The sequence below is a fragment of the Phalaenopsis equestris genome, unplaced genomic scaffold (assembly GCF_001263595.1).
Source record: "Phalaenopsis equestris unplaced genomic scaffold, ASM126359v1 Scaffold000160, whole genome shotgun sequence".
In the NCBI taxonomy this organism is placed as follows: Eukaryota; Viridiplantae; Streptophyta; class Magnoliopsida; order Asparagales; family Orchidaceae; genus Phalaenopsis; species Phalaenopsis equestris.
The window spans coordinates 433,002-459,409 of NW_018164602.1; the positions used below are offsets into that span (position 1 = coordinate 433,002).

Sequence of the window (26,408 nt, forward strand, 5' to 3'; positions counted from 1 at the left end):
AAACAAAAATTAGTTTGTTCGTGTTCGGCTCGTTAACTTAGCGAGCGAGCCGAACACGAACTTCTTAAAGAGACGAACAAATATTTTTATAAATTTCAATATTTTTTTTAATAAAAAATAATAAAATTTAAGATTTTATAATAAAAGATGGTGAGATGGGAGCCGTCAATCCTGAAGCTGGTGGAAGATTAATGCTTGGATATCACGTTATAATTTCTACAAATTCAAAATAAAAAAAAATATTAAATTAAATTATTGTTCCAAATTCTAGCGCATAGTTTTGTTGACGTTAGAATTATCTCAAGAGGGCAAATTTATAATAATTATTAAGCATAAGGAAAATATTAATTAAATAATTTTAAAAATATTTAGTTAAAGTTTGGTAAAAATATTATATTTTATTTTGATGACATTATATATAGTTTAATATACAAATTATTTAAATATTTATATAAAATAAAAAATAAGTTTATTAATTTAAAATATGTGTTATCTTTAATTTATGCTACTTATTTAATATGATGTATTCTATCACTATGCATTTAATTGATTTTATTATGATTAATGATTAAAAAGCATCTTCAAAATTAAAATTTAATTAAATAATTACATGTAGTTTAGTTATGGATTTGACTATTTTTTAGAATTATTTATGTAAGTTATAATTAAATAATAAGGGTTTTTAAAAATTTTTGATAATTGATTTGAAAACTTTGGATTGGAAGACAAAACTTTCATTAAATTTCCAAACTCTTCCCAATGTTCAATTGTGTTGAATTCTAAATTGGTCAAATTTGATCGATTTCCAAATTTATCGCAAAAACTCTCTCTGCTATCGCTGGTAGTGACTACAAGGGTTGTCAAAATAGCTCACTGTTTGTGAACAGTTCGTGTTGGATTTGTTCGTCAAGCAAACGAGTCAAACACGAACAATTTTCTTGCACTCGGTGTATAAATGAGCCGACCACAGAAAAAAATTTCTCGTTTGTGTTCGACTCATTTTGCTCAATATATATATAATTGATTAGTATTACGTTCAAATAATTAATTGACTACAACCTACTACAAAGATTTATAAGCAATTAAAATTATTAATTAAAAAATAGAAAAAAATAAATTAAATTAATTTTAAATAAATATTTTTAATATAAATAATAAGATTTAAATATCCCCCTATTCTTAACATTCTACGGCTGCATAACTAGGTCTATCAAAATGACTCGTAAATCGTGAACTACTCTTGTTCGACTCGATAAACAAAAGAGCTGACCACGAACAAATTTTTTGAGCTCGATATATAAACGACTCTAACACGAACAATTGTGATTCTTAACGAGCTAAAGACAAATCAAGCCTGGGCTCGCTTAAGCTCGACTCATTTACACCTCTAGTGACCACTCATCAACACCTCGTTTCCACCTGATCCAGAGTTTGCCTTCATTATCGTCGCCTGCTAATAAGGCTGTCAAAATGGCTCATTGTTCGCAAATAACTTGTGCTCAGTTCGTTAAGTAACTCATGTTTGACTTGTTCGTTTAGCAAACGAGCAGAGCACAAACAATGATTTGTTCGTTCGTGTTAAACTAATTTTGACTCGAAATAATTAATATATATATATATATATTTATTTATTTATTTATTTATTTATTTATTTATTTATATTTATGTATAATAGATGGGTATTATTTTTAAATAATTTAATTTAATTGACTACAATGCCACAAAAATTTATTATCAATTAATGTTATTAATTACAAAATATAATAAAAATATATTAAATTCTACTTAAATGAATATTTTAATATAGATAATAAGATTTAAATCTTGCACCTATCCTTCACATCTTAAAGCTACATGATTAGAGACATCAAAATGACTCATTGTTCACCAATAACTCATGTTCTGCTCGTTAAGCAAACGAGCCAATCAAAAATAAATTTTTTGGGCTCGATATATAAAAGAAACACAAACTATGATATTTTTTAATAAGTCAAACACGAGCTGAACCTGACCTCGCTCAAGCTCGGCTCATTTACACCCTTCCATGCCAGTCTCCCCCAACTATCACTCACTAACCACTGGCTATTATATTTTGTATAAGTTACATTTCCTTTCAAATTAAACATAAAAAGATAAATTTGTACATTTATTTTATATTTAATAAAATAATTCTAAATTATTTCAAATACAATCAAATACATTGTATTTTAACCATCCTATTGCACTACATCCCTTTTTCTTACAAGCCAATTAGCCTTCATATCATGATAAATCTCAAAATTATTCAACATGTTATGAAATAAATATAATATATAACATAAACTAATAGGGGCATTTACATATATACCACCTAATACCTATGCATTTGCATATTTAAAATGTAAACAAAGGTTTAGAAAATCAGACCAGACTGGCGGGTTCGATCATGAGCCTTTCGGTTGGCATAAAAAACCTCTCTAGCATAGAACCTCCCAGAATCGTATTGAACTGGTAGTTCAACCCCTTAAACGGTGAACCTGCTTTGGTTCGAACAAACCGTCAGTTCACGAGCATTTACATACATACCACCCAATTTTATGTATTTTTACATATCTAATACTTAAATTCAATTTTTTTACATTTATTCCACCCAAATCAATCATATCACTATACAAATATGATTATTACAAAGGAATTCAATTTACAAACAGTCCTCCTAATTATATATATATGAATATAGTGAGAAGTAAATCTTATATATTATCATTCTTAAACACATTTATGATTATCGAGTCATCTCGTTAAATTCCCAATTCAACCTTCTTCTATAGGTTTAATGTCTGATTCGATTTTCACAACCTTGATATAAACTACCAAAATCTTTCATACCGTGTCAAAAATACTACCAATATAATTATAATAATTGAAATACATCTTTTTCATGCATTATCAAGATAATGTGTATGTAAAAAATAAATTTTAAATACTATATAGGTAAAAACATAGCAATGGAGGGGTATACAAATTTTCCTTTTTTTTTTCATTTCAATATGGACCCGTCATTTCACGGAACAAATATTACGTCTGAATTCCAGACGTCGAGCTACGTCTGAAGTCTAATGAAATCACGTCATGTGGAGGAGACAGAAAAATAAAAAAAAAATCATTTTAGCACAAGGGAATATTTCACCCGTGTTATTCCGCGTTATTCAAATGTTATTGTGGTGATATTCATGTATTATTAAGTTCTATGAATATTTCCAGTGTTATAATAACACAATAAAATATCAATACCACATAACAATATCTTAATAATACAGAATAACACGAGAAAAATATTCCTCCTTGTTATCCGGTCGAATCACAAGATAATGAGTAGTTATAATAACACAATAAAATATCAATACCACATAATAACATCTTAATAACGCAGAATAACACGAGAGAAATATTTCTCTTTGTTACCCGATCGAATCACAAGATAATGAGTATTTTTTTTCTGTCAACTCCGTATGGAGTTGATTCATTTAACTCCGGGTGTACCTCTACGTATGGACGTAATAATTTTTCTATTTCACGTTATATATAACGGCGTCAGGAAATCCGTATTAACGTTCGTACAGAAGAAGTTACTCGAACTTTTATTATTATTATTATGCTTTTAAATTTTATTTAGTTGTTTATTCCGTGAAATAATTCTCCCAATTTTTGCTCCTTACGATTTCTGTGAAGAGGACAGGTTTGGAGTGAGGTTGCCTTCGTCTCACTTCACTGAAGCTACTCCGCTTGGTAACGGCCATTTTCTCCGTCAGACGTCGTCAGTCGGAGCGCATATAAAAGCTCTGGAGCTCTTTTTCATCCCTCACGGCTACCCTGCTCGCCTTCTGAAGAAAGCACGACGAGTCCCTTTGGAAGGAGGGAAGCTTTTGCAGAGAGGAGAGCCGCTGCATGAAGGAGGAAGATGGTCAGATGAGTCGATGAGCGCAGTTCTTTTTTCCCGCCGAATCTCCAATCAAAGCATTCACCGCTCCCTTCTGACTGAGGTGAGAATCCGTCTTCTTTTATGGTTCTTTGATACTGAATTGGAAATGGATGCCGTGTTTTTTATGCAATTTGGTTTGATTTCTTGATGATCTTATAGGTTTTGGGAAGATTTGGTTTGGTGGATGTGAAGAGGTCTATTCAGTGACGATTTCTTGGGGTTTTTAGTGTGTAAAGAAGGAAGATGTCGTCCGCAGGAATTGCAGTTAGCCATTTTAGGGTGGATCAGGTTCTTTCTCCGGTCCGGACAGAACGGAGTCCTTCGCTGCTTCACTTTGAGAAATCCGTCCTGATCTACCTTACCTTCCCGGGCTCATCGGTGATGCCGATGAGAGTTCTTGAATCTGATTCAATTGCCTCCATCAAGCTTCGAATCCAGAGCTACTCAGGATATGTTGTTAGGGATCAGAGGCTTGTGTTTGATGGTAGGGAGCTATCCCGGAATGATTGGCTTGTCCGCGACTATGGTTTGTCGGATGGGAATGTCATTCATCTTGTAATCCGTCTATCGGACTTCCGATTAATCACTGTAAATGATACCCGTGGCAAGAAATTTGAGTTCCAGGTTGAACAGAATCGGAATGTTGCGTATATTAAGGATCTGATTGCTAAGAAAGCTAAAGATTTAGTGGATATTAAATATCAAAAGCTTGTCTATGAAGGAGAGGAGCTTGACGATCAGCTGCTGATAAGTGAGATTTGCAATAATATTGATTCCGGCATCAGCCTGTATATCCGTGAGCCCGCAAAGGTTGGAACTAAGCTTTTTGAGAGGGATTTTAAGCTAACTATTGATGCTCTAAGAGGTGAGGGGAAGAGAGCTAATGATTTGAAGATAGTTACCACCGAATCGTTTCACAAACCTGCTTGGATTGAGCCAGTTATTGTAAACTCTAAGATCAAGCTCTCTCCAATGCTCGAGGAGCTAATAAATGCAACAGATGCTGGCCTAAAGCAGCGAATCAAGCCAGTCATGACGTCAGAAGGTTCAGGTGGAGTTTACTTTATGAAGGAAGGTTCAGGTCGGAAGAATGTGGCTGTTTTCAAACCAATCGATGAGGAACCAATGGCTGAGAAAAATCCTCGTGGACTTACAATATCTCTTGATGGTGAAGGGCTGAAAAGGGGGACGCGTGTGGGAGAAGGTGCACTGAGGGAAGTTGCAGCTTACATCCTCGATCATCCGGCGAGCGGTTTCCGCAGCTTCCTCTCCGATGAACAAGGATTTTCCGGCGTTCCTCCGACAGTCATGGTCCAGTGCTTGAGCGGGGGCATGGACGATCCTTTTGAAACGAAGGATTTCAAGATCGGATCACTACAGATGTTCGTTAAGAACTGTGGAAGCTGCGAAGATATCGGTCCTCGAACATTTCCTGTGGAGGAGGTTCACAAGATTGCTGTTTTGGATCTAAGGCTTGTTAATACAGATCGCCATGCGGGGAACATACTGTTCTGCAGGGATGGAGAAGCCGGAAAAATCTCTCTGGTTCCCATTGATCATGGTTACTGCTTACCTGAACACGTGAGTATGAGAACTTACTTTCTTCTTCATTTTATTTTAAATTCCTCTGTTTTGTTCTGCTTACCTGAAAACGTGACATGTTTCGATGCATGCTAATTACAGTTCGAAGATTGCACATTCGACTGGCTCTTCTGGCCTCAAGCTCGGCATCCATTTGATTCAAGGACATTGGATTACATAAAGTCACTAGATGCAGAGAAGGATCTGGCCCTCCTCAAGTTCTATGGCTGGGAGCCGTCGCCTGACTGCGCTCAAACGTTTCACATCTCTACCATGCTGTTGAAGAAAGGAGCCGAAAGAGGGCTCACTCCCTTTGACATTGGGAGCATCTTGTGTAGAGAGACAATCAACAAGAAATCCATGATTGAAGAAATGATTTTGAAAGCCATGGATTCAGTTCTTCCAGGCTCCAGCGAAGCTGCTTTCCTGGAAACAATTTCAGACATCATGGATGGTTATCTCGACAAACTCACGCAGTAGAATGGATTTATCAGTAAGTAATAGTATTCGCGTATGGAGAATTTATTTTCATGAATGGCTTTTTCATGGGTGATGGTTGGTAGAGGAAGCCCGCTCTATTTTTGTTGATAGATAGATGTTCTGCTTGGACGCCCCATTCAGAAACAGGAATGCGAGGTCTTCGAGAAGATGCATTCTAGGGTTAGTGCGGTTATCAGTTATGCTCCTTTTTTAGCAGCTCTGCTGGTGAATTTTTTTTAATTGGGGGCAGAAATACATGTCCCCATTATTTTGTGATTTTCAGAACAGTTTTTTCTTCAGATTCATGTCAGGGATGTGGAGCAAAAAAAAAAAAAAAACTCATTTCTTTGATCTGAATATAGAAATGAACTGGTGGTGTTTTTGTCCTGATCAGTTGGAGAGTTTTATGTAATTATATGATTTAAATTTTGCATCTTTAAATTCTGTTGTACTCTATGTATATTATAGAAGTTTTGTCACCTAAATTTTGGGTAAAATTTTCACTTCCTCATCATGATTTGTTACTATATCTTGATTGATTTTCTTGTGCTTGTTTGCATGTTTGACTTCTATAATACTTTTATACACTTTTCAAATTCCATATAATTCAAACACATTTGGCTCGATGCAAGCTTATTTTATTGGAGGACTTGGCTGCAAAAAATACGTTGGATCAAGATAAATATTCATCAAAAGAGGCGTGGCGATTGGCGGATGTCTCTCCCTGCCACGCGTTAATTTAACTCTTGTTTGTAATGATAATTTAAGATAATGAGTTTCTATCATGAGTAGTGACTTTGTATGCCTCGTACATTATCTCCAATGACTGATAACATCTTTTATTCAAGAATTGCTCGTTGAAGTTGAAGTCCACGCATTTATTCATGACATAATGATTGAGGGTGTAATTTTTTATCACTAGGTCCGCATTTAATTTCAGGCATATTGCCCTTTGAGCTCACATTCCCCTAAAAAATGGAAGTCTAAGTCCTTCAATATTGATTTGAACTGGTTTGACTTTGATTCAAGACAAATTTCAATGTGGTTCTAATCACTACGACCTATAGGCAAGCATTACAGTGCGAGTAGGAGAGTAGCCAGCATCACTAAAGAGCAACTGGTTCTGAGGATTTGGTTGATGAGGTTGTTTTTTGGTGGAAAGGGAGGACGGTGAAGATTAGGGCACAAGTTTGCTTGATGTTGACATCAGCGAAATTTTGAATAGGCTAAGCACTTTAGCTCTAATACTAAATGCATCGATTTGTAAAAGGGTAGGTAAGTTCACGACGGAGCTCAATGAAAAAGGGGAAGATAAGTCTACAACACTACCACTATTGAACTACTACCATAGAGCTACACCATGGTCAAACCACAAAGACCAGATGTCACCGTCAACTCGCTGGCTCCATCACTGTCGTCGAGTCACCTCTACTGAAAACACTGACATCAAATTTCTTGACACATGACCATTACCGTCAGTTTTTCTTTACGACAGTTGGGTCACCAACACTTCCTCAATCTTTTCCATTAGAAGACACACCTCAGTTATATAATATTGCTTTCAACTATTCAAAGGCTAGCAAAAATAACTTACAAAAACATAGTAGAGCTGTTCCTAGTCGTCCAGTCCTGTTGATTTTTTTTCTTTTTTAGATTTCACGTGAAGACTTTTGTTGTCTTCTTTGTCAGTTTCACTTTATCCATGTTTGTTGGATATTGATGCAACACTAAGATGGTAAAATATCACTCTAATATTACACTTTTATTAGCATGTAATTATTTGACGTGGTCTATGGGAAGGATAGTCCCGTCATCAAAGAACTTATAAAACATTCAAAATTGTTAACAAACGTAGTACTTGTAACAATAAAGCATCCCTTTTCTAACACTCACTACTCCAGGGGCGATCATGAAGCCAAGGACGTTAAGTATATGCATCTTCCCTCTGTGAAAGATGTTCTCTTGCTAGCTAAAGCACTTCAGGCCCATATTTGGAAGTTCAAGTGCTCATAAATGAGTCTCAGTATGAGATTATTCAAGTCCTTCATCAGGGTCAGCAATCGATGTCACGCAGCTAGACAGGGTCTTCTTGCTATAAGATGATAACTGATAGAGAATCTCTCACTCAAGAATAATGATGGGATTCCTTCTCCAGCAATCCAAGGCACCAATCTCCGTATTGCAAGTTGTACTCATCCATCCCATACATCTAGACTGACCTGTAACCCTTTGATGCTCATAAGACCTTGGCTCAACCACACCCTAATGATGCTCCCAATGATGTAATCTGTGATGAGCTATGATGTATGGTTCGAGAAGAGTTCCCTTGAAGGGATATGGGTCATTTTCCTTCTCATCGTAATTTTCAATGGTCTTTACCCTTAATCGAGATAGTCCTTCAATGCCCCTTCCCAACAAGTTTTCAAGTTCCCAAGCACAGACTTATATAATGCAAACAACTTTCATTATAACCCAAAAAGATCTTTCGCATTAACATTCAAGGCACAGTTTTGGTTTGATAGTCTTTTTTTTAATTAAATTTGAAGTCAAACAATTAAAATGTGAAATGTTAAATTTATAAACATACCCACAACTTGGTTTGAGTGACTTTTTTGAATTTCAAAGAGTGAAATTATAATTTTTATTTCATAAGTTTACTATTTTGAATTTCCTCCTAATTTTCCAATTGATTATGTGATTTTCTAATTTATATTTTAACTTTTATATATATATTTCCAATTAATATCCCATTTCATACAAAATTATAATTTTCATTTTATGTGATAGTCTCTAACCTTGAGAAAATTAGAAGTCCTCATGTTCAAGTGGCCCAATGTGTTAAAATTTCTTTTAATTGTAATTCATATAATTTTTATTGATTTTTGAAGTATTTAATGATTTTAATTAAGTTCAGAGTTAAACATGAGTTGAATTGCTTTGCTTTTATCTTTATTTAATTCCCCTTGTTTTCCTGAGTTTGTAGGATTTTATTTCACATTTTTTTATCTTCCTTTAAATAGTTGTCATGTTTTAAAGTGGGTTTCAGTTTTTTCAGGAATTATTTAAATAAAAAAACCAAAATTTTCTACTTAAACGCATGGTCCACCATAGCACTAACTCATCCCCATTTGGCTCCGAAGGCTTGCGTGGCACTTCGTGGTTTGCTAGCCTTTACACGTGGGTTGTTGAGATGATTCTGATCCGTTGTGCCGCTATAATTTTGTGTCTCACATGTGATTAAATCATTGTTGTCCATTTTGAATACACAGAAATGAACAACATCGATTTATCATCCCCATGTGAATATTTAATCGAGACCGTTGGTTAAGAACATGAGCTAGGGGCCCTAGTGCACAAAACTAAAACCTTAAGCATACAAAAGAATCATGAAATCCTAGTTCTCACATCTATACATATATAACAAGTTGGATCTAAAATTTCTTTCGCAATTGGCCAATACTGAGGGCCCTAAGGATTAATTGGATTTATACTTTAGCCCAAGAAGTTATGCTTCAATTGGGTTGGTTAGGAAAGTTCATCCTGAGTTAGCACATCTCCTCCAAGTGCTAATTTGAAGCTTCCTCAACTTCTAGTATGTGTTCGCCCGAACGTGGTAATAGTTTTGTTAATAGTGGTGTTGGAGTGCTTTGAACTGAGGGAATATGATGGGGAAGAGCTTCGTGTGGCCTTGTGAGGCTAATAGATGGTTCAAATGGAGGTTTTGATGAGTTTAGCTGTTGGAAACAATGGGAAAGGTTTGTTGAGGGCTTTAGCTAGGTTTTGTTGAGGGTTTTAGCTAGGTTCTCTAAGGGAGGTGGGTGATCGCTTGGATGGTGGCGCTTTAAGGTTTGATACTTTAGTGGTCATGGAAGGCTATTGGAGCTGTTGGGGAGCTTGACAAGGCTCTGTCTAACCTTTAGGAAAGAACCCGAGGGCTAAGGCCAACCTGATTTGAGTTTTGCTCATTTACTTTTTTTTTATGAGGTAAGTTGGGTAATGATGGCCATTTTTGAGTTTTGGGTTGGACCCTTGGATTTAAGAGTGGCTAGGTTGAATTTGGAGGTCTTGGAGGTACATTGGTGTGTTTGTATTTGCATGAGGAGAGTTAGGTTGATCATGAACCTTTTTAGGTATGGTTATTGTCATGGGCTCTTTGGTTATTTGGAGGGGTTGGTTACATTTTTTACAATGAGATTACATTTTTGATTGAATTAATTTTTAATTGAAGATTTTTAGGTATGGTTATTGTCATGGGCTCTTTGGTTACTTGGAGGGGTTGGTTACATTTTTTACATTGAGATTACATTTTTGATTGAATTTAATTTTTAATTGAAGAATTTCATTTATTTTTCTCTTTAATTAAAAGATGTACTCTATCCTAGTTCAAGATCTCATAGCCAATGGGCTCTTTATGGACTAAAGAGAGAGCTATCCAAGGAGTTTGTGAAGGAAAGTGCCAAGTGCCGAAGTGAGACCAAATGAAGACCCAAGTCTCTAGGGTTAAAGGGTAGTTTAGGGAATTTCCAATTTTATGGGAACTCAACTTAAGCTTCCATGACTTAACTTTAATCAACTTAGCCAAAAGTTGAGGATTTGAAGTCGATCATATAAAACTATAAGGAGTTGAATTGAGTGTCTCATCGAGTTGAATTTAATGACTTAACATTTGAAGTCGTTTAATCTAACAAAAATACATTCAAATTGAGTGTCTCATCGAGTTGAATTTAATGAGCACAAGATCAATTGATTCTGACATCATTAAGGAACTCAAATGCATAAAGAACATCAACAAATCAAAGGGATTTCTCTAGACTGTCCAATGGATTGCTCCAGATTCATGCAATATCTACAGAGAATGCCACTCACAAAATCTATAAAAAGCCCCCATTCCTTTCATGAAGGGGAACTGAAACTTCGACCTGGAGGAGAAAACTGAAAGGAAATCCAAGCTCCTAGAGGCAGACCTAGTTTGGGTCCAGGGTCCCCCCTGAATTTTAGAGTTTAAACAAACGAGAGTGGCATTCCGTCTCTTGACATCCCACACCCCCCCTTGAAGTAGAATATTACTTTGCCCTTGCCTCTTTGGATCATCCATAAATCAACAACAAAATCTTAGCTGAGAACAAAGGCTAGGCAACGGTTAGGAAGATGGAAATGTGTGATGAAGGATGGAAGTGCTTCAAGGAGGAAGAGGTGATCGACAGTGTGGTGACGTGGTTAATAGAAGAGCCGACGGATGATTTAGCTGTTTCAGTGGTGTGATTAATTGTGAATTATTTATACCATCAAACGAAACTCTCGTTTGATTTGATTAATTAATTTAATATCTTGCACTAAAAAAATGAATGCTTGCTCCAACACATCTCTCAGTAAATTTACACTTCAAATTATTGTTATTCTTGTATTTATAATTCATGGGAAAAATTGGGAAATGGTCATTAAAAAAAAAGATTTACTTACACATAACTCAATTTTAATGTAATTACATATATAATACCTAAACTTCAACGTTTTGTTGCATACCACCTTATATATGCATGGAAGGGTGTATTTCACTTTTAAAAAATTAAAATAGTAGTATATTTCGTGTGATATGAAAAATTTTACTGGTATAAATATGTTAAATAAGCAAATACATTGAAATCGAGTGATATGATAAGGATTATTAATTCGTGCAAGGAATTTTTTTTGGAATTGTTTCCTCGTGAATCATAATGAAGAAGTGAAAAAAGTTTGCCCCTTACTCCCCTACAAGCTCCTAAGGATTCTCGAGTTCCACCACCACCAAACTACCACCATCAAGCTCCAACTTTGTCGGATTTCCGTTGTCCAGCTTCACCACTGCTAGACAACTAGTGCCTGGCTACTGCCGTCAACTTCCACTTCTGTCGGCCCGCTGTCATCAAGCTCCTCCATTGTCGGATTGCCTTTGTGAAGCTCCATCGCTGCCATACCACCGCTATTGAGCTCCACCACCATCGAACCTTCGTCGTTGAGCTCCACCACTGCTTGACCATCGCTATTAAGCTACATCACCTTCGGATTGTCATTGTTGAGCTCCGCCATTTCTAGAATATCGCCGTTGAGCTCAATCACCGTTGGATCACAACTTCTCAAACATCACCGCTAGACAATCACTATTCGACCGTTGCCACCACAATTGCAAGTGCTACCACAACACACACACACACACACACATATATCTATGTGTGTGTGCACAGACATTCATTTAAACACATAATTATAAGATAATAATTAATCTTAAAATTAATTTCAATTATACAATGTTCCTTGATCTACTTCTAAATAGATATATGTTGAAGCATCTTAAACATTTTTAATTATGATTTATTTCTTAATTAAGCTAATACTTCATTGGTTTTATCCACTTAAACTTACCTCATTATCAGAAAATCTGAAGTGGTCTTTCTAGTTCTTGTTTTTTTGAATTTCCTATCTTCCTTTTTTAATGAACCGACTTACTTTTGATAACACCCACAGTATTATATTCACACTTAATAACACATCATTGTCATAAATACCTGTCATGAAAATATATATATATATTTCATTTTTAAATCAGAATGTTTTGGTGTTATATATGTAAATACATAAGAATTGTGTGGTATGTATGTAAATGTCCCATAAAATAATATCTCCTTGATTAAAACTTTATATTGTGCAAAGGAGTTATTTCAGAAACAGGATATCAATATATCATATAATTTATGGATAATTAATGCATTTAATGCTCAATTAGTATAACAAAAAAAAATTTAAATACACTCTACTAATTATTAAGGATTTGATTTAATCTATTAATTAAAATTTATAATATCATCTAATTGGTAAATAATATATATATATATATATAATGACTAGAGGCTATTATACTAGCCTCCAGCCACCCCTAATATGTCTAATAATTCAAGTACCACCTCCTTAAGACCATCTATGCCAGAGAGGATTCAAACCCTCCACCTGAGGGATTTTATACTATGGATGCCTACAATGAGGGCGAGGGCCCACCTGCACACACACACACATAGATATATATATATATATCTATATATATATATATATACATATATATATATATAAAAGTTATACTTTCTTCTTTTCTTTGAATTCTCTAAATTTGCTCTGATCATCGTTTTCTTATTAATGCACAGACTTATTTTGACAAGTTAAGATCTCTGAACATTTGGACCTTGTTGTCCAACCTAAATAATCATATATAAATAGGGCTTCATTTGACATGCTCTTTATAAATATATAGTTTTATTGAGTCAAATAGTGTAAAGTTACGTTATAATATATTTTAATATTTGACATGCTCTTTATAAATATATAGTTTTATTGGGTCAAATAGTGTAAAGTTACGTTATAATATATTTTAATCTATAAACTTATTCTGTGCATATAATATTCATTTTCTATACCTTTTTAACTCAAGTCTATTCGTCCCTGATTTCACGTCACCAAATGTTGCTGTAATTTAGTGGATTTAGCCTTGTTTGTTTTTGTTAAACGTGTGGTCTTCTTTTATTGAAGAGGTTTTAAGGCACCACACTCTTTTCTCTTTTTGGTGACATTTGACTAGAGTTTAAGTTATGTTTTTTCCTATTGGTTTTGGTTCCATTAAAGGATGTATATATGTTTTTATATATTGGCCTTTCAACCCAAATGCATGAAATTGTGATTGGTGTCATAGAATATTTAGGATGTTGGGGAATAATTTATAATAAGATTGACTTGGTATGAGGAAGTATATCAAAAGTTCACTTCAACGCAAAATAGAGCTAGTTGTTGAGTTGGTCAAGAAAGAATAGTGGTTTCGAGTGATTATGAACCTTCTGATTGAACTTTGTTCGAACGTGTTCGGGGAGTGATCAGACGTGATTAGAACTTAGTTCAAGCTAAGTTTATAAATCATACTCATATTAGGTTTGAATGACATTCTAACCATTGGAATGAGGTATATTTAATCAAGTTAGATTGATGTATTAGAACAAGAATACATATGTTTGGACGTATTGGAGTTCAAAGTAAGCAACATATAATCATAATGATGAGTAAAACAATATCGAATAGGTATTCATAAAAAATAAGAAATATTGTTGTAATAATTAAAATAAATAGAAAATCTCATTAAATCACATGCATTACACAAAAATTTTGTACAAAGTGTTAAGAAAAGATTAAAAAAGACTTTTAACATCAAATACAATTAAAAGATTGCAACTAAAGTAATTTTCTAATTGGGCTAATATTTTTAGTATTTGTGCCCAAACAAGCTTTTTGTGTGAAAAATTTAGAGCTTAAATCAAAATAGCAGGCATATCAATTAAAAGCTAGGTAATGCATACTTGTATGAAAGGCATATAACTCCAATCTTTTAACAAGTAAATATTTTCTCAGGTAAATCCACAATATTTTTAAGATCTACATCAAAGACATGCAATTTAAAATGTCTAATTGAATAGAAAGTTTATTTGAGCCATTATTTAAGAGCTTATTTATTTTATTTAGCAAAAAAAAAAGTTCCATCTACTAAATAAAACTTCTCTATGTTGCATGCTTTAAGAAATTTAATAAAACAACCACTTAATATGAATATATATAAATTTGAGAAATAACAATGCTATTTAGTTGTGTTGATTCTTAGATTAAAAAAAATACAAGCCCATCTCTTAAAGTTAACTTCTTTATCTTCGTTAGTTGATATGGCTATATTCTTCTCCTTATTTATAGTCCAAGATGTTGTTAAAACTCAACTCTTATATAGGCTTTAAATTTAAAATGTTGTTTCTTATGATAATTATCAATTATGAACTTTATCATGATGTTCATAATACTATGAAAGCACAACTCCATAATATGCCTCTCAAAATACCATAAAAAATAATAAGTATACTATTTGACATTAAAAGATAAAAAATTTAAGCTCTCCACCAATCTGGTTGAATCCCTCAAGATATGCTTATTAATATGGATTGGGAAAGATATAGCTACCTCCATCTCCAAGATTCCTTTTAATAAGGCTGTGAAGGATAAACTATTAACTAAAGAGGACCTTAAGTGCTCATTCACTAAAACTATCTACTCCAAGTTACATTCTTGGGAGAAGGTGGAATGGGAGGAAGTGATATGGAACAAATGTTTATCTTCTTCTATGTCGTTTTTCTTTTGGAGAGTCTTTCATGGTTTGATTTCGATGGATGATATTCTTAAATTAAAGGATTCAAGAATCCCCTCCCAATGTCTGCTTTGTAAAACTGAGGAGGAAAGTGTGAATCATGTTTTCCTTAGGTGTGCCTATTCTATTAACATCTAGAAAGCTTTAGGGGATGGGGCTACTATCCCGACTCCATCTTTTAGCTGGGTGGATCTCAGGGATTACACGGATCACTGACAAGACCCTAACTATAAACAGCATATGTTTAAATTAATTTTTTTTTATTTGCATTTGGTTTGTCTGGTTAGCTAGAAATTCTATTAAACATGAGGAAATATGCATCAAACAAGAAAGGGCGGTCTCTAATATTCTCTCTTATATTCATAAGATTGCTATTTATCAAAAATGTAAGCCAAAATTTTTTTGCTAGTTGGGATGAAATGTTGGGAAATGATATATCTTACAAAAATTTTCGCAAAGTTTCACCTGTGTGGTGGAGACAACCAGCCTTCCCTTCGATTAAGGAAAACATATATAGAAGTTGGAAAAATGAAAATGCAAATGCTGGGGTGTCTACAAAACTCACACAGGTAAACTTGCACTTTTTTTTCTGCTCACCTTCTATAATTGTTTGTGCTCATCTGTAGATTTATATGTTGTTTGGTTGGCTTTACATGTGGCTGCTAAAATGAAGTGGAGATTTGTAATGATGGAAATGGATTCAACTATTTTGTTAGATATTTTAATCAATAACAGAGATTCACCATGGAACCTGAGTGAATATCTGATTAAGATCAACCAACTTTCCATGAACATTGTTATCAATTGGAGCTACACACCAAGGGAAGCAAATAGACCAGCAAGCCAACTTGTTAGAGCTGCAGCCAGGTCAGATGTAGTGATTTTGAAGACTATGCCCGACCCTTTTCTCAAGATGCTCCTGAATGGTGACATCCTTAATATATCATACTTAAGATTCATTCATTAATGGGGCTGTTTTTTGTTTTTGGAGGGTATACTATTTTGGTTTTCTTTATGCTATATTCGTCTTCTTTTTTAAGATTCCTTTTTTTAGCTATGTTTTTGGGGAGTTGCACTGTGATGGTGGAGCCCTAAGGGTGTGTACTCTGTATTTTTTTATGTTTTGCCTTAGTGGGTTCCACTATCTAAAACTTCTACCCTTGACTTTTGGAGCAATAAAATTACATACGAGTTTTCTTTTATATATATATCTATATATATAGATATAAACCCTCGGCTACCCTTGACCACTGACAGCCCTCTGCTCACCACCGTTGGTGGACTTTGCGAAGCAATTAAGTATCATGCAGAGTAACAATGCATATTGCAGAGTAACAAAGTATCCTATGTAGTAACGATGCACATTATAAAGGAACGAAGTACTATTTTGAGTGATGAAATCTCTTGCATACGGACTAATTCAATGTTTTGAATATTATGCACTAACGTATCTCAAACACGGTGTATCAAATACTCAAAGATAACTTACAATAGTAATTACTTTCAATAATATATCAATTTAATTAATTGTAACTGATTTAAATATAATATATTCAAAATTAAAGTTTGAGCAAACACTCTTAAAACATTAGTTTTAATAATCAATAAGTACTTATACCCATATATAAGTTTATTATGATTAAAAATGTAAGAATTCAAGAATATTAATTTTTTTATTTGGGCTCATTTGAAATCGTTTTAATTTATTTTTATTAAACTATAAAAATATTATTCGAGCCCCGGTCATCTCTAATGCGCCTTGTGATTCGAGTACCTCACCCTACACAAGAGGGGAATCGAATCCTAGACCAGAGGGGACATACACCGCTTCATGCTCTACCAACTGACCTGAGTACAAATATTATTCGAGCCCCGGTCATCTCTAATGCGCCCAGCGATTCAAATACCTCACCCTACACGTGAGGGGAATCAAATCCTAGACCAGAGGGGACATACACCACTTCATGCTCTACCAACTCTACCAACTGACCTGAGTATGCGGTGCGAGAAATTTACATACATAACATACTATTCTTATGTATTTACCCAAGCAACCAAATAAGCGCCTGTGTAAATCTGAATCCTATTTAAGACAATACTAATCCTACATACAGAAAAAAGCCAAATTAGCTCACATAAAAGCCTAAAACAAAAAAGAGGAGAGGGACAATTAAAATGGTGAGGTCCATAACTGAGAAAATAGGCAGTGCGCTGTAATTCTGTAGCACAGTATATGTTCAAAACGACAACCTTCTTCACTGCAAAATGCTGAGATAATGCTTTCTTACAAAATAAGGGAAAACAAGCAAAGAAGTAAAATCTAACCTTCTAAACTTCTCCCAGGTAATACATCCACTGCGATGATAAAAAAATGAATAGATTTTTTATAACTTGAGAACTTCTATAAACGATCTCGAGCAGGCACGTAATTACTTGGACCATGCCACAGAATCTATCTCCGTTTGAGCGTTTCGGTATAATTCTAGCCTCTTAGACAAGGCAACTCGGCGCTCCATGATCGCCGGGTCCTCGTTCAATAAATTCGACAACTCCTTCACCTGCAAGAGAGGCATCAAACATATGGTGAAAGTGTCACAAATGCAACAGTGGATCGCAGAGGTAATTTCTGCATAATTCTGTTTGTATAAGAGCATTATAAACAGCTTTTATAGATGGTTTGTTTATATGGCTTTCCAGGGGAAAATATGTAATTCTATGAATTATAGTTATTTTCTTTGTTAAATGACATAGAATTTAAGAATAGTTTATCAGATTATCATGCAATGAATCATTCAGTCACTGGTGCAAGTGACGCAGTAATTTTTTCCAGAAATTTGTAACTCCTGTAACATTATTTACCAAATAATCATTACAAGGCAGCAGAAATGCACAGAAATGGCAATCATAGCGTTGGTTCCATGCCTAAGCTATCAATAAGGCCGAACAAGATGCGTCAAAAAATGCAAGTAAAGAAAACCAAAAAAAAAAGTTAACAGAGTTAGGATTTGAAGGGTATAACAACTACAGTATGCCTTTATCCCACTAATTAGGGTTATCTACGTGAATCCTTTTTCTCCATTGTTTCCTATTGAGTGTCATATTTTCATGTAATTCTAATAAATTAAGATCATTTTTTTATACAACGTGCCCAAATCTTTTTAGATCTACCTCTACATTTCTTAGCATAAGTTAAATCTAAAACATCTGCTCTCCTAACTGGGTCATCGGATGATCAGCATATAATATGACCAAATCATCTACGCAACACTCTAATCTTATATGTCATTGGAGCTACTCCAACACTTTCTCGAATATATTCATTTCGCATTTTGTCTCTAAGTGTAAAGTCACTCATCCACTTGAGCATTCCCATCTCAATAACAATTAATTTTATATTTCTCTTTTAAATGCCAACATTTTGAAGCATAAAGCATTGCACCGCTCGCCACTATTTTATAAAATTTTTATTTTAGTCTAAGCAACGGTACTTTTCAATCACACAATACATCTTATGCATTCCTCTCCTTCAACTATCCAGCTTGAATTCTACTAATAACATCCCCATCTATATCACCATCACTTTGAACAATGGATGCAAGGTATCTAAAACATCCACTCATTTTAATGACTTGATCATACATTGTTACAATTTCGCCACTATCTCTATCTCTACTAAAATTATATTCCATGTATTTAAGTTTTGATCTACTCAAATGAAAGCCTTTAAAATCTAAAATTGACCTCCATAATTCATTTTTTTCCTTAACTCTCCATCTAGTCTTATCCACACGAAGAATATGATCAGTGAAGCATACCCAAGGTACATTCTCATGCTAAAATCCAATAAAATATCCATCACTAAAGCAAAAAAATACGGGCTTAAAATCAATCCCTAATGTAATCCAAATGAAATAAGAAAATATTTGGTCAATCATCCTGGAATTTGAACACAAGTAACAACTCTACTATTACATATGATTTATTACTTGAATGTAAGCAATACCAACACATTTCTTTCCTAAAACTCTCTGTCACGATCCGACCCGAGGCTTGGAATCAACCAAGGCAGAAACGGATTGTTGCGCGGTGAGAATTGAAATTTCGATGTTCATTTTCTATAACTAGCTATTAACAAAATGAATGTCACTAATTAAATGAATTAAAATAGAATATTTAAATTTATCTCGTTACTGATTGTTCGCGTCTTTTATAAGCATTTTCTCTTATACTGCTAATTTTTTAATCACTTGATTAATTTCAAAAGTTATTTTAAAATAACAATGAGCTAAACAAGCCAGTCAATACTCATACTCTCAAACTATAGTAATACAAGAGAAAAAAATAATAAAAATATCAGTTAAGCTTTTAATAAATCAATATAAATATTTAAGTAATTTAATTAATCTTATTATATCAAAATCATTCTATATATGTACATCAATCACAAGAAGACCATAAAAAAATTATCACTTAAGGAACTTCAATATCAATATATTTTTCATATACATGCACAGGTACCTTTTATTCCCCCCCTCCCAAATTAATATCATCAAGGAGTGACTTCCTCATAGACAGTCATGCACATACAATCATTCTATCAAAATCATTATTTACTAAAAATATAATTTATTCCTATTCGTGTATCAGATAATATACTTATAAATTATTTAAATAATACTGTGCACACATCATTTATACAGTATGAACAAAATTTCACTAACATTCAAAATCATAAGTTTGCAGTAAATTCAATATAACTAATGATAATATCAATAAATACATTTGGTTTATAAAAAGCAATATATCATCATGATAAAAGAAAATGACTACTTACCTCGATAATAGACGATCTACTTGCTCTTAACTTGTATTTCTTTTATCAAATTATTATTACCCATAAAATATAAATATTCAATTAACACTTTACTTAAGTATATTTTAATTTAATTATCAATTATAATTTTATTGCACTATTTTAAGATTTCAATACTTAAAGTTTGATTATCATGTAACAAATGTTAAATATAATTAATTTATACAAAAAATATTTGAAATTAAAAACCTAATCATTAAAGAAAGCAAAATTAAATGAAGTTTAATATAAAATAATAACTTATAAATACAATATATATAATATAACTAACATTTTTTGATAACTTATAAATACAATATATATAATATGCTAAATATGATTAACTTACCCTTAAAATCCTCTCAGTTAAGCCCTAATCTCAGCCACGTGACAGGCAACTCTACCTGCTCTTCTCATCCCTTCTACACGCGCTAGAGGTGTGACTTTCTCCTTCGTCTCACGAGGCTCATTTTCTTCCTTTGCACTGAAAGCCACAATTCGCTCGCCAACCCCTCTATCCTCGCACCTCATGGAATTTCTAGCCTTCGTTCCCTCTCGGTCGATGACGCGGCTTGACACAGCAAAGCAATAATACAATCTTCTTCTTCCCTTGAGCACAAGGCCTACTGAGTCGTTTCCTAGTGTAAGAAATCACGCAACACCTCTCCTTCCTCTACCCTCTAACCATACGCACTAGAGCCCCCACCTCTCACGTCGATTTAGGGCGAACTTGTTTGTTAGGCTTCTAACCCCCTTGCCTTTACCCTTCCCTTCCCTTCCTCTTCCTCAATTCTTCGTTTCACCTCTCCCCATGTAATAGAATCGTTACACACTCCAAAGCACTTCTCTTAAAACTTTCTTATAAGCATTTTTCTAAATCAACAAAAATTATATCTAGATCCTCATTACTCTCTTTGTACATCATCAAAGCTCTCAATAAATGTACAAGCTTCCAAAGTAGACTGACCCTACATGAATTGAAACCAATTTTGAGAAGTTTTTGTATCACATTGTAACATATGTTCAATTACTCTCTCATACCTTTAATGTATGACACACTAACTTAATTCCTTTAAAATTTTCACACCCCTTTGCATTCCCCTTATTCTTAAAAATTGAAACCAATAAACTCTTTTGTTCACTCATCCAAGCATCTTTTAATTTGAAAAATAATATTAAAAAAAATTGTAAAACAAAATCCTAATATTTATTAAAAATTTCTACTTTTATTGGAATACCATGTCTTACTCTTTTTCACATTTCATTTTCTTTAAATTCTCCTCAATTTTACTAATATGATGGTAGAAATTAAAAAACATGTTATTATTTACAATATTAAAATTACTAAAATCAAATTTTATATCACAATCTTTGTTGAAAAGTTTATCAAAATATCTCACCTACCTATTTTGAATATCTTTATCTAAGAAAATTACTTTTTGATTTTCATCCTTAATGCACTTGAATTAAATCTTTATTTTTCTTATCTCTTTGTTTAGCTAATTTATACAGACATGTTTGACACTCTTTAGTATCTAATCTCTTATAAATATCATTAAGAACAAAATTCTTAACATCACTAATTATTCTCTTAAATTCTCCCTACATGTCACCTATATTTTTCCCATTTCTACAAGCTTTTATATTTAAACTAATTTTTATAAAAAAATTTCTTATTTTTTATTTTTTATTGTATATTATTATTTCACCACCAACTATCTCTATTCCTAAGAGTTTTTCACCTTAATTCTTCAGATACATCGTTTGCATCTTGTTTAATAATATTCATTATTTTATCCCACATAATATTTACTTCTTTAAGAACATCCCAAATCTTATGATTTTGAAATTTACTCATAAAAAAAATTAATTGTCTTTTAAGATGTCCTAATCTAATTCAATGATAACATTTCATTATATTTTTCATCTTACAACCCTTCATCTTAAAATCTAAAATCAATAATCGATGTTGCGTAGTTAAATTTTCATTTGGATTAACTTTATAATCTTTACAATCTCAAATGATATATTTCTCTCATAAGAAAATAATCAAATTGTGTTTTATTACATCTATTCTTTTAAGTGATAAAATGCTCCTATCTTTTTAAAAATAAAATATTAGCAATAACAAGATCATAAATTAAAATAAAATCTAATATGACAGTACATTCTCCATTAGTCACTCCAAAATTATAGCTACCAAAAATATTTCTAAATATTCTACCTCTCTACCAATTTGTCCATTTAAATCTCCTCAATAAAAATTTTTTCTTCAAGGGAGACCCTTTGCATCAATTCTTCAAGATCATTCCAAAAATTTTTCTTTTGAACGTATATCCAAAACTACTTGAGGAGCATAAACACTTTTAACATTGTGAATATTAATTTTCATAACAAATTATATTAATGTTCATAACATTATTTTCAAAGTCTTATTTATAAGTATAACTGCACCATTTCTAGCACGACTACTGTTACCTGAATATCAAAAATAAAAACCTAAGCTATCAATCTCATTATTCTTTTCACCAACCCATTAAACTTCTTGAATGCATAAAATACTTATCTTCCTATGAACCAAAATGTCTACTAATTTAATTTACCTTGTTAGAATATACATATTCCAACTTTATATCCTAATATTAATTTCATGGACTAACAAAAAGAATTATAAACAATAAAAAAATGAGCAAAAATGACTACACTTCTATTTTTCTTTCTAGTTTCCCCCATCACAGCCATTGTTTTGCCCCCATCACAACCATTTTTTTTGTATAAGCGGTTATCCATAGAAACATGCACAAAAATGCATGTAATTAGGGATAGAAGCATAACTTCAGAAAACAGTCAAAGTTTTGTAAAAACTTGTCCCCGAATTTAATCTGCAAGCATACCTCATATCAACAATTAACTTTTGTAGAGAATTGAAGAAAAATAAATTAATAACTCTGTCGCATTAAAGAGGAAAAAAAAAGGGTAATGAAAGGGTAAACTATTTAAGCTTCAACAATCTCAAAATTCTACCAAAAATATACAGCAGTTCATCAAATTGGAACTGTGAGAAAAGTGTGTTCTCACCTCTTTCTTTCCAATTTCAGTAAAGAAATGATCAAGCAGTGAGCGCTTTGCCTCCCGCACTTGACAGTAAACAATAGATTTTGGAATGGAATTACGTAAACTTGAGCAGACCATGTTTACATAGGCCAGAACATTAGTTCCTGTAAAATGGAGGTATTAGGAATCCTGATGGTAAAGAAAATACTTCAGATTGGCCCCATCCATACATGATGTCGGGGTCAATTATCAAAATAATAATGGTTTAAGGGGTTTTTGGCTCCAGGCAGGATTTAGCATTAATAGGATTTAGTAAATCCGGATTTACTAAATCCACTACTTTGTTGGATTTATTATATCAAGATTTAATATGAATTGAAGGCCAGATTTGAATCTTATATCCTAATTTCACAAATCCATGGAGCTTGCGCTTTTTTATATTTAGATGGATTTAGTAAATCTGACCATAAATCTTAATAATAGGGCGCTACCAAACACCCCCTTAATCTTTAAGGTTATAAACTTTATATACCTAACATGCATATCGAAATATATTAGCAAGAATGTGTATATTCAAATAAACTGGCATTCAAGAAAGCATAGCCAAAGTAGCTCCGTACCAATTCGTCTGAGGTACGAATCATTGTATCTGTCAAAAATTGAGTGAGTTGGATTTCCGCCTTTCTCTACATCCTGAGGAAGCTTCCGGAAGAAGTCAACAGTCAAATAACTGCATTCCATGTCTACAAGCTTGAGAGTTGCTTTCCTGCTTTCCTCCCTCATTCTCTCTAAAGACTCAATAGCTGCATTTCCAACCTCCACGCGAAGGCCAGGATATTGCCTGAGTTCCTGTTAAGAATATAACTGAATTTCAGATCAATAAAGTTTAACAACCAGTCTCAAGCATGGTCCTAAAAAACGTCAGCAACCAAAATAATAAGGGCCCAATAAACCCAAAAATATAACAGGAAATGTTTGTGAACATAATATAACTAAAATGTGAATTAGGATCTCTTTCAAAAAAGGAGAAAAAAATCAGGGCAACAAGATCGATTTTCATTCATTTTGGTTTAAAAATGTCCATGATCACTATAAACAAGATAGAACCTTATGTTCAACCTAGCATAATATGATTCGGTTTTTTTTAATTTATGTCTATTTCTACCCCCTACCCCCTCTATTTTAGTTATAACCTGACAAAGGATTAGTGGAAGATAAAGGAAGACAAGTAAACTAGGCATCATACAAAACGATAATATAATGCAAGGTCTAAAAAATAATTCTGAAAGAAAATAAAGGAAAGCACCAAGGTGCATGAATAACCAGGCTCATCCCCTGCTTACCAAGCAAAGGACAAATAAATAATAAACAAAGAGAAATAAAAGAAAGAAAAAAGGAATAAAGAAAACCAAAATATCGGACAACAATGGATTCAATCTTCATAGTCTTTGGACAAATGAGTGTGATGTCCATGGTATTTCTTTCACATTGCAGTCTTGAGATACTTTTGAAGAAATAAATTGTGCCATAAGACAATATTATGCTTATTCTTGTAAATTAACTATATACAGCACTCAAATAGAGGAAAAATAGTCAAAGCAACTTTGCATGCATTGCCTATCTGAATAAAAAATCCAAGCATTTAAGACACTCCATCTCTGTCAGTTTAAACATTAACAAACTTTTTCAAATGAATTTACAAGCAATGCACCGAGGACTAGACTATCACCTCATCTTCATAAGTTAAGTTTGTTATTAAATAACTTTCAGAAGAATAATAATTCTCAGAATTCAAATAAGAAAAAAAAATTCATTAATTAGCTCCAATGATTCCAGCCTAACAAACAAAATTTTCAATAACAGAACAAAGCCTGATGGCTAAGCAAAAAAAGAGCCTTACCACAGTCTCTCTGATAGCTTTACTAACCAGCTCTTTGAGGATGCCATGAACCTAAAAGCATGGGAAGAAACAGATCAGACCAACAGCCAAACAAGTTCAGGGAATTAACAGATTTACATGAATTACACAGCTACAATAAAGAACTTACGCAAGATAATATGCATTACATATTGCATGTTTACGTATTGCAGATAATATGCATTACATATTGCATGTTTACGTATTATGCAATAACAAATACATAAACATCCATATTTATGCATGACCTAGCAGAAAAGCCTTAGTAAAGTACGCAAAAAAAGCAAACAAAATTATGTGAATCAAAATTATAGAAAGTATGAAACTATGAGATTAGGTCGTATAAAATCAATCAAGTAGAGAATGCATACCGCATCAACAGATGCCTCAGCTGGGCCTCTAATGCTAACTAATGATGACTCAATGAGTCGACGATACCCCTGTTCAGGAGCAATCAAGTGGGGCTGGTACCCATCTGCTTCAGTGATTAGCTTTTTCACATTCTCCATTGAAAGCTGCTTGTCAAACTGCAACCTTTTTAAAGCTGCGGGAAGTTGATTATCAAAGACATTATATATCTTGTCACCACCAGGACGCCTACAAAACAAAATAATAAAAACTATATATATTTAAAAAAACAGACCTCAAGTATAAGAGTAAAAATAAAATAAATAAATTATATCTGGTCAAATTTTAGCTTTAATGAATAAAGAAAAAAGAACAGTATCGCTTATATATTTTTCATAGATACAAACAAAAAATTGCCAACATTTAGTTAAATTTTTCTCAACTGATATATATCTCTAATAAGGGTTCTAAGAAATTGTCCATCTCTTTCAGGCATTTTGATCTCTCATTATAACTCAGAATGTGAATTTACCGCAGATATCCACAGAGATGTGGAAAAGCATTACGGCATTTTATTCTTTGCAAGAAATAAATTTGCAACACTTGTTAATGAATATATGTAAGAAAGTGTTGACATTATTTTCTCATTAAAGCATTACTTCTGTAAGTTATACGTGAATATTGCCTGAGTAATTTCTCATAAACAAGCGACAATAACTGACTAGAGAATTTGGAAGTACGAGTTAAAAAGCTTTCTAAATCCTCAAATGTCGCTGCTCAGTAAAAGAATAGGTTCCTCATTATGGCAAATTATGCAACCACAGTATTCTTCACAATGTAGATGAGTTCACAAAACACCAAATACATAACACACCCAGCTCGTCTCTTTACTAAACTAACAACTATAAATTTTTTGAACTATTGAGTCCATATATTGCACATGCCACAATCAAACTGCTGAAATTTGGCAAAAAAGCGGGAAAAACAGGTTAGGGTTTTGTTTTGAATTTTGAGA

At 33.2% G+C, this 26,408-nt stretch overlaps 2 protein-coding genes across 2 annotated transcripts in view; one reads left to right on the plus strand and one right to left on the minus strand.

Annotated features, from left to right (window-relative positions):
• The first annotated feature begins 3,724 nt into the window (after positions 1–3,724).
• On the plus strand, positions 3,725–6,453 carry LOC110022005 (phosphatidylinositol 4-kinase gamma 4-like). Its single transcript, XM_020720768.1, has 3 exons — positions 3,725–4,022; positions 4,121–5,542; positions 5,645–6,453. The coding sequence occupies exons 2-3, from the start codon at positions 4,205–4,207 to the stop codon at positions 6,020–6,022; spliced, it is 1,716 nt and encodes a 571-aa protein (XP_020576427.1). The 5' UTR covers positions 3,725–4,022; positions 4,121–4,204; the 3' UTR covers positions 6,023–6,453.
• A 10,921-nt stretch (positions 6,454–17,374) lies between these two features.
• The window catches only part of LOC110021989 (dynamin-related protein 5A), a 33,773-nt gene continuing 24,739 nt past the window's right edge, over positions 17,375–26,408 (minus strand). Inside the window, exons 12-16 of the mRNA XM_020720740.1 lie at positions 25,417–25,642; positions 25,028–25,078; positions 23,748–23,976; positions 23,152–23,291; positions 17,375–17,779 (exon numbers count right to left, since the gene is read on the minus strand). Of these exons, the coding sequence (XP_020576399.1) occupies positions 17,651–17,779; positions 23,152–23,291; positions 23,748–23,976; positions 25,028–25,078; positions 25,417–25,642 (775 nt within the window). The 3' untranslated portion in view covers positions 17,375–17,650. The remainder of the gene's footprint in view (positions 17,780–23,151; positions 23,292–23,747; positions 23,977–25,027; positions 25,079–25,416; positions 25,643–26,408) is intronic.

Excerpts from the sequence above, each read along its gene's own strand:
- LOC110022005 (XM_020720768.1), top strand. The coding sequence starts at position 4,205 with ATGTCGTCCGCAGGAATTGCAGTTAGCCATTTTAGGGTGGATCAGGTT. Across the intron at positions 5,543-5,644 it reads GTTACTGCTTACCTGAACAC|TTCGAAGATTGCACATTCGA; the intron begins GTGAGTATGAGA and ends TGCTAATTACAG.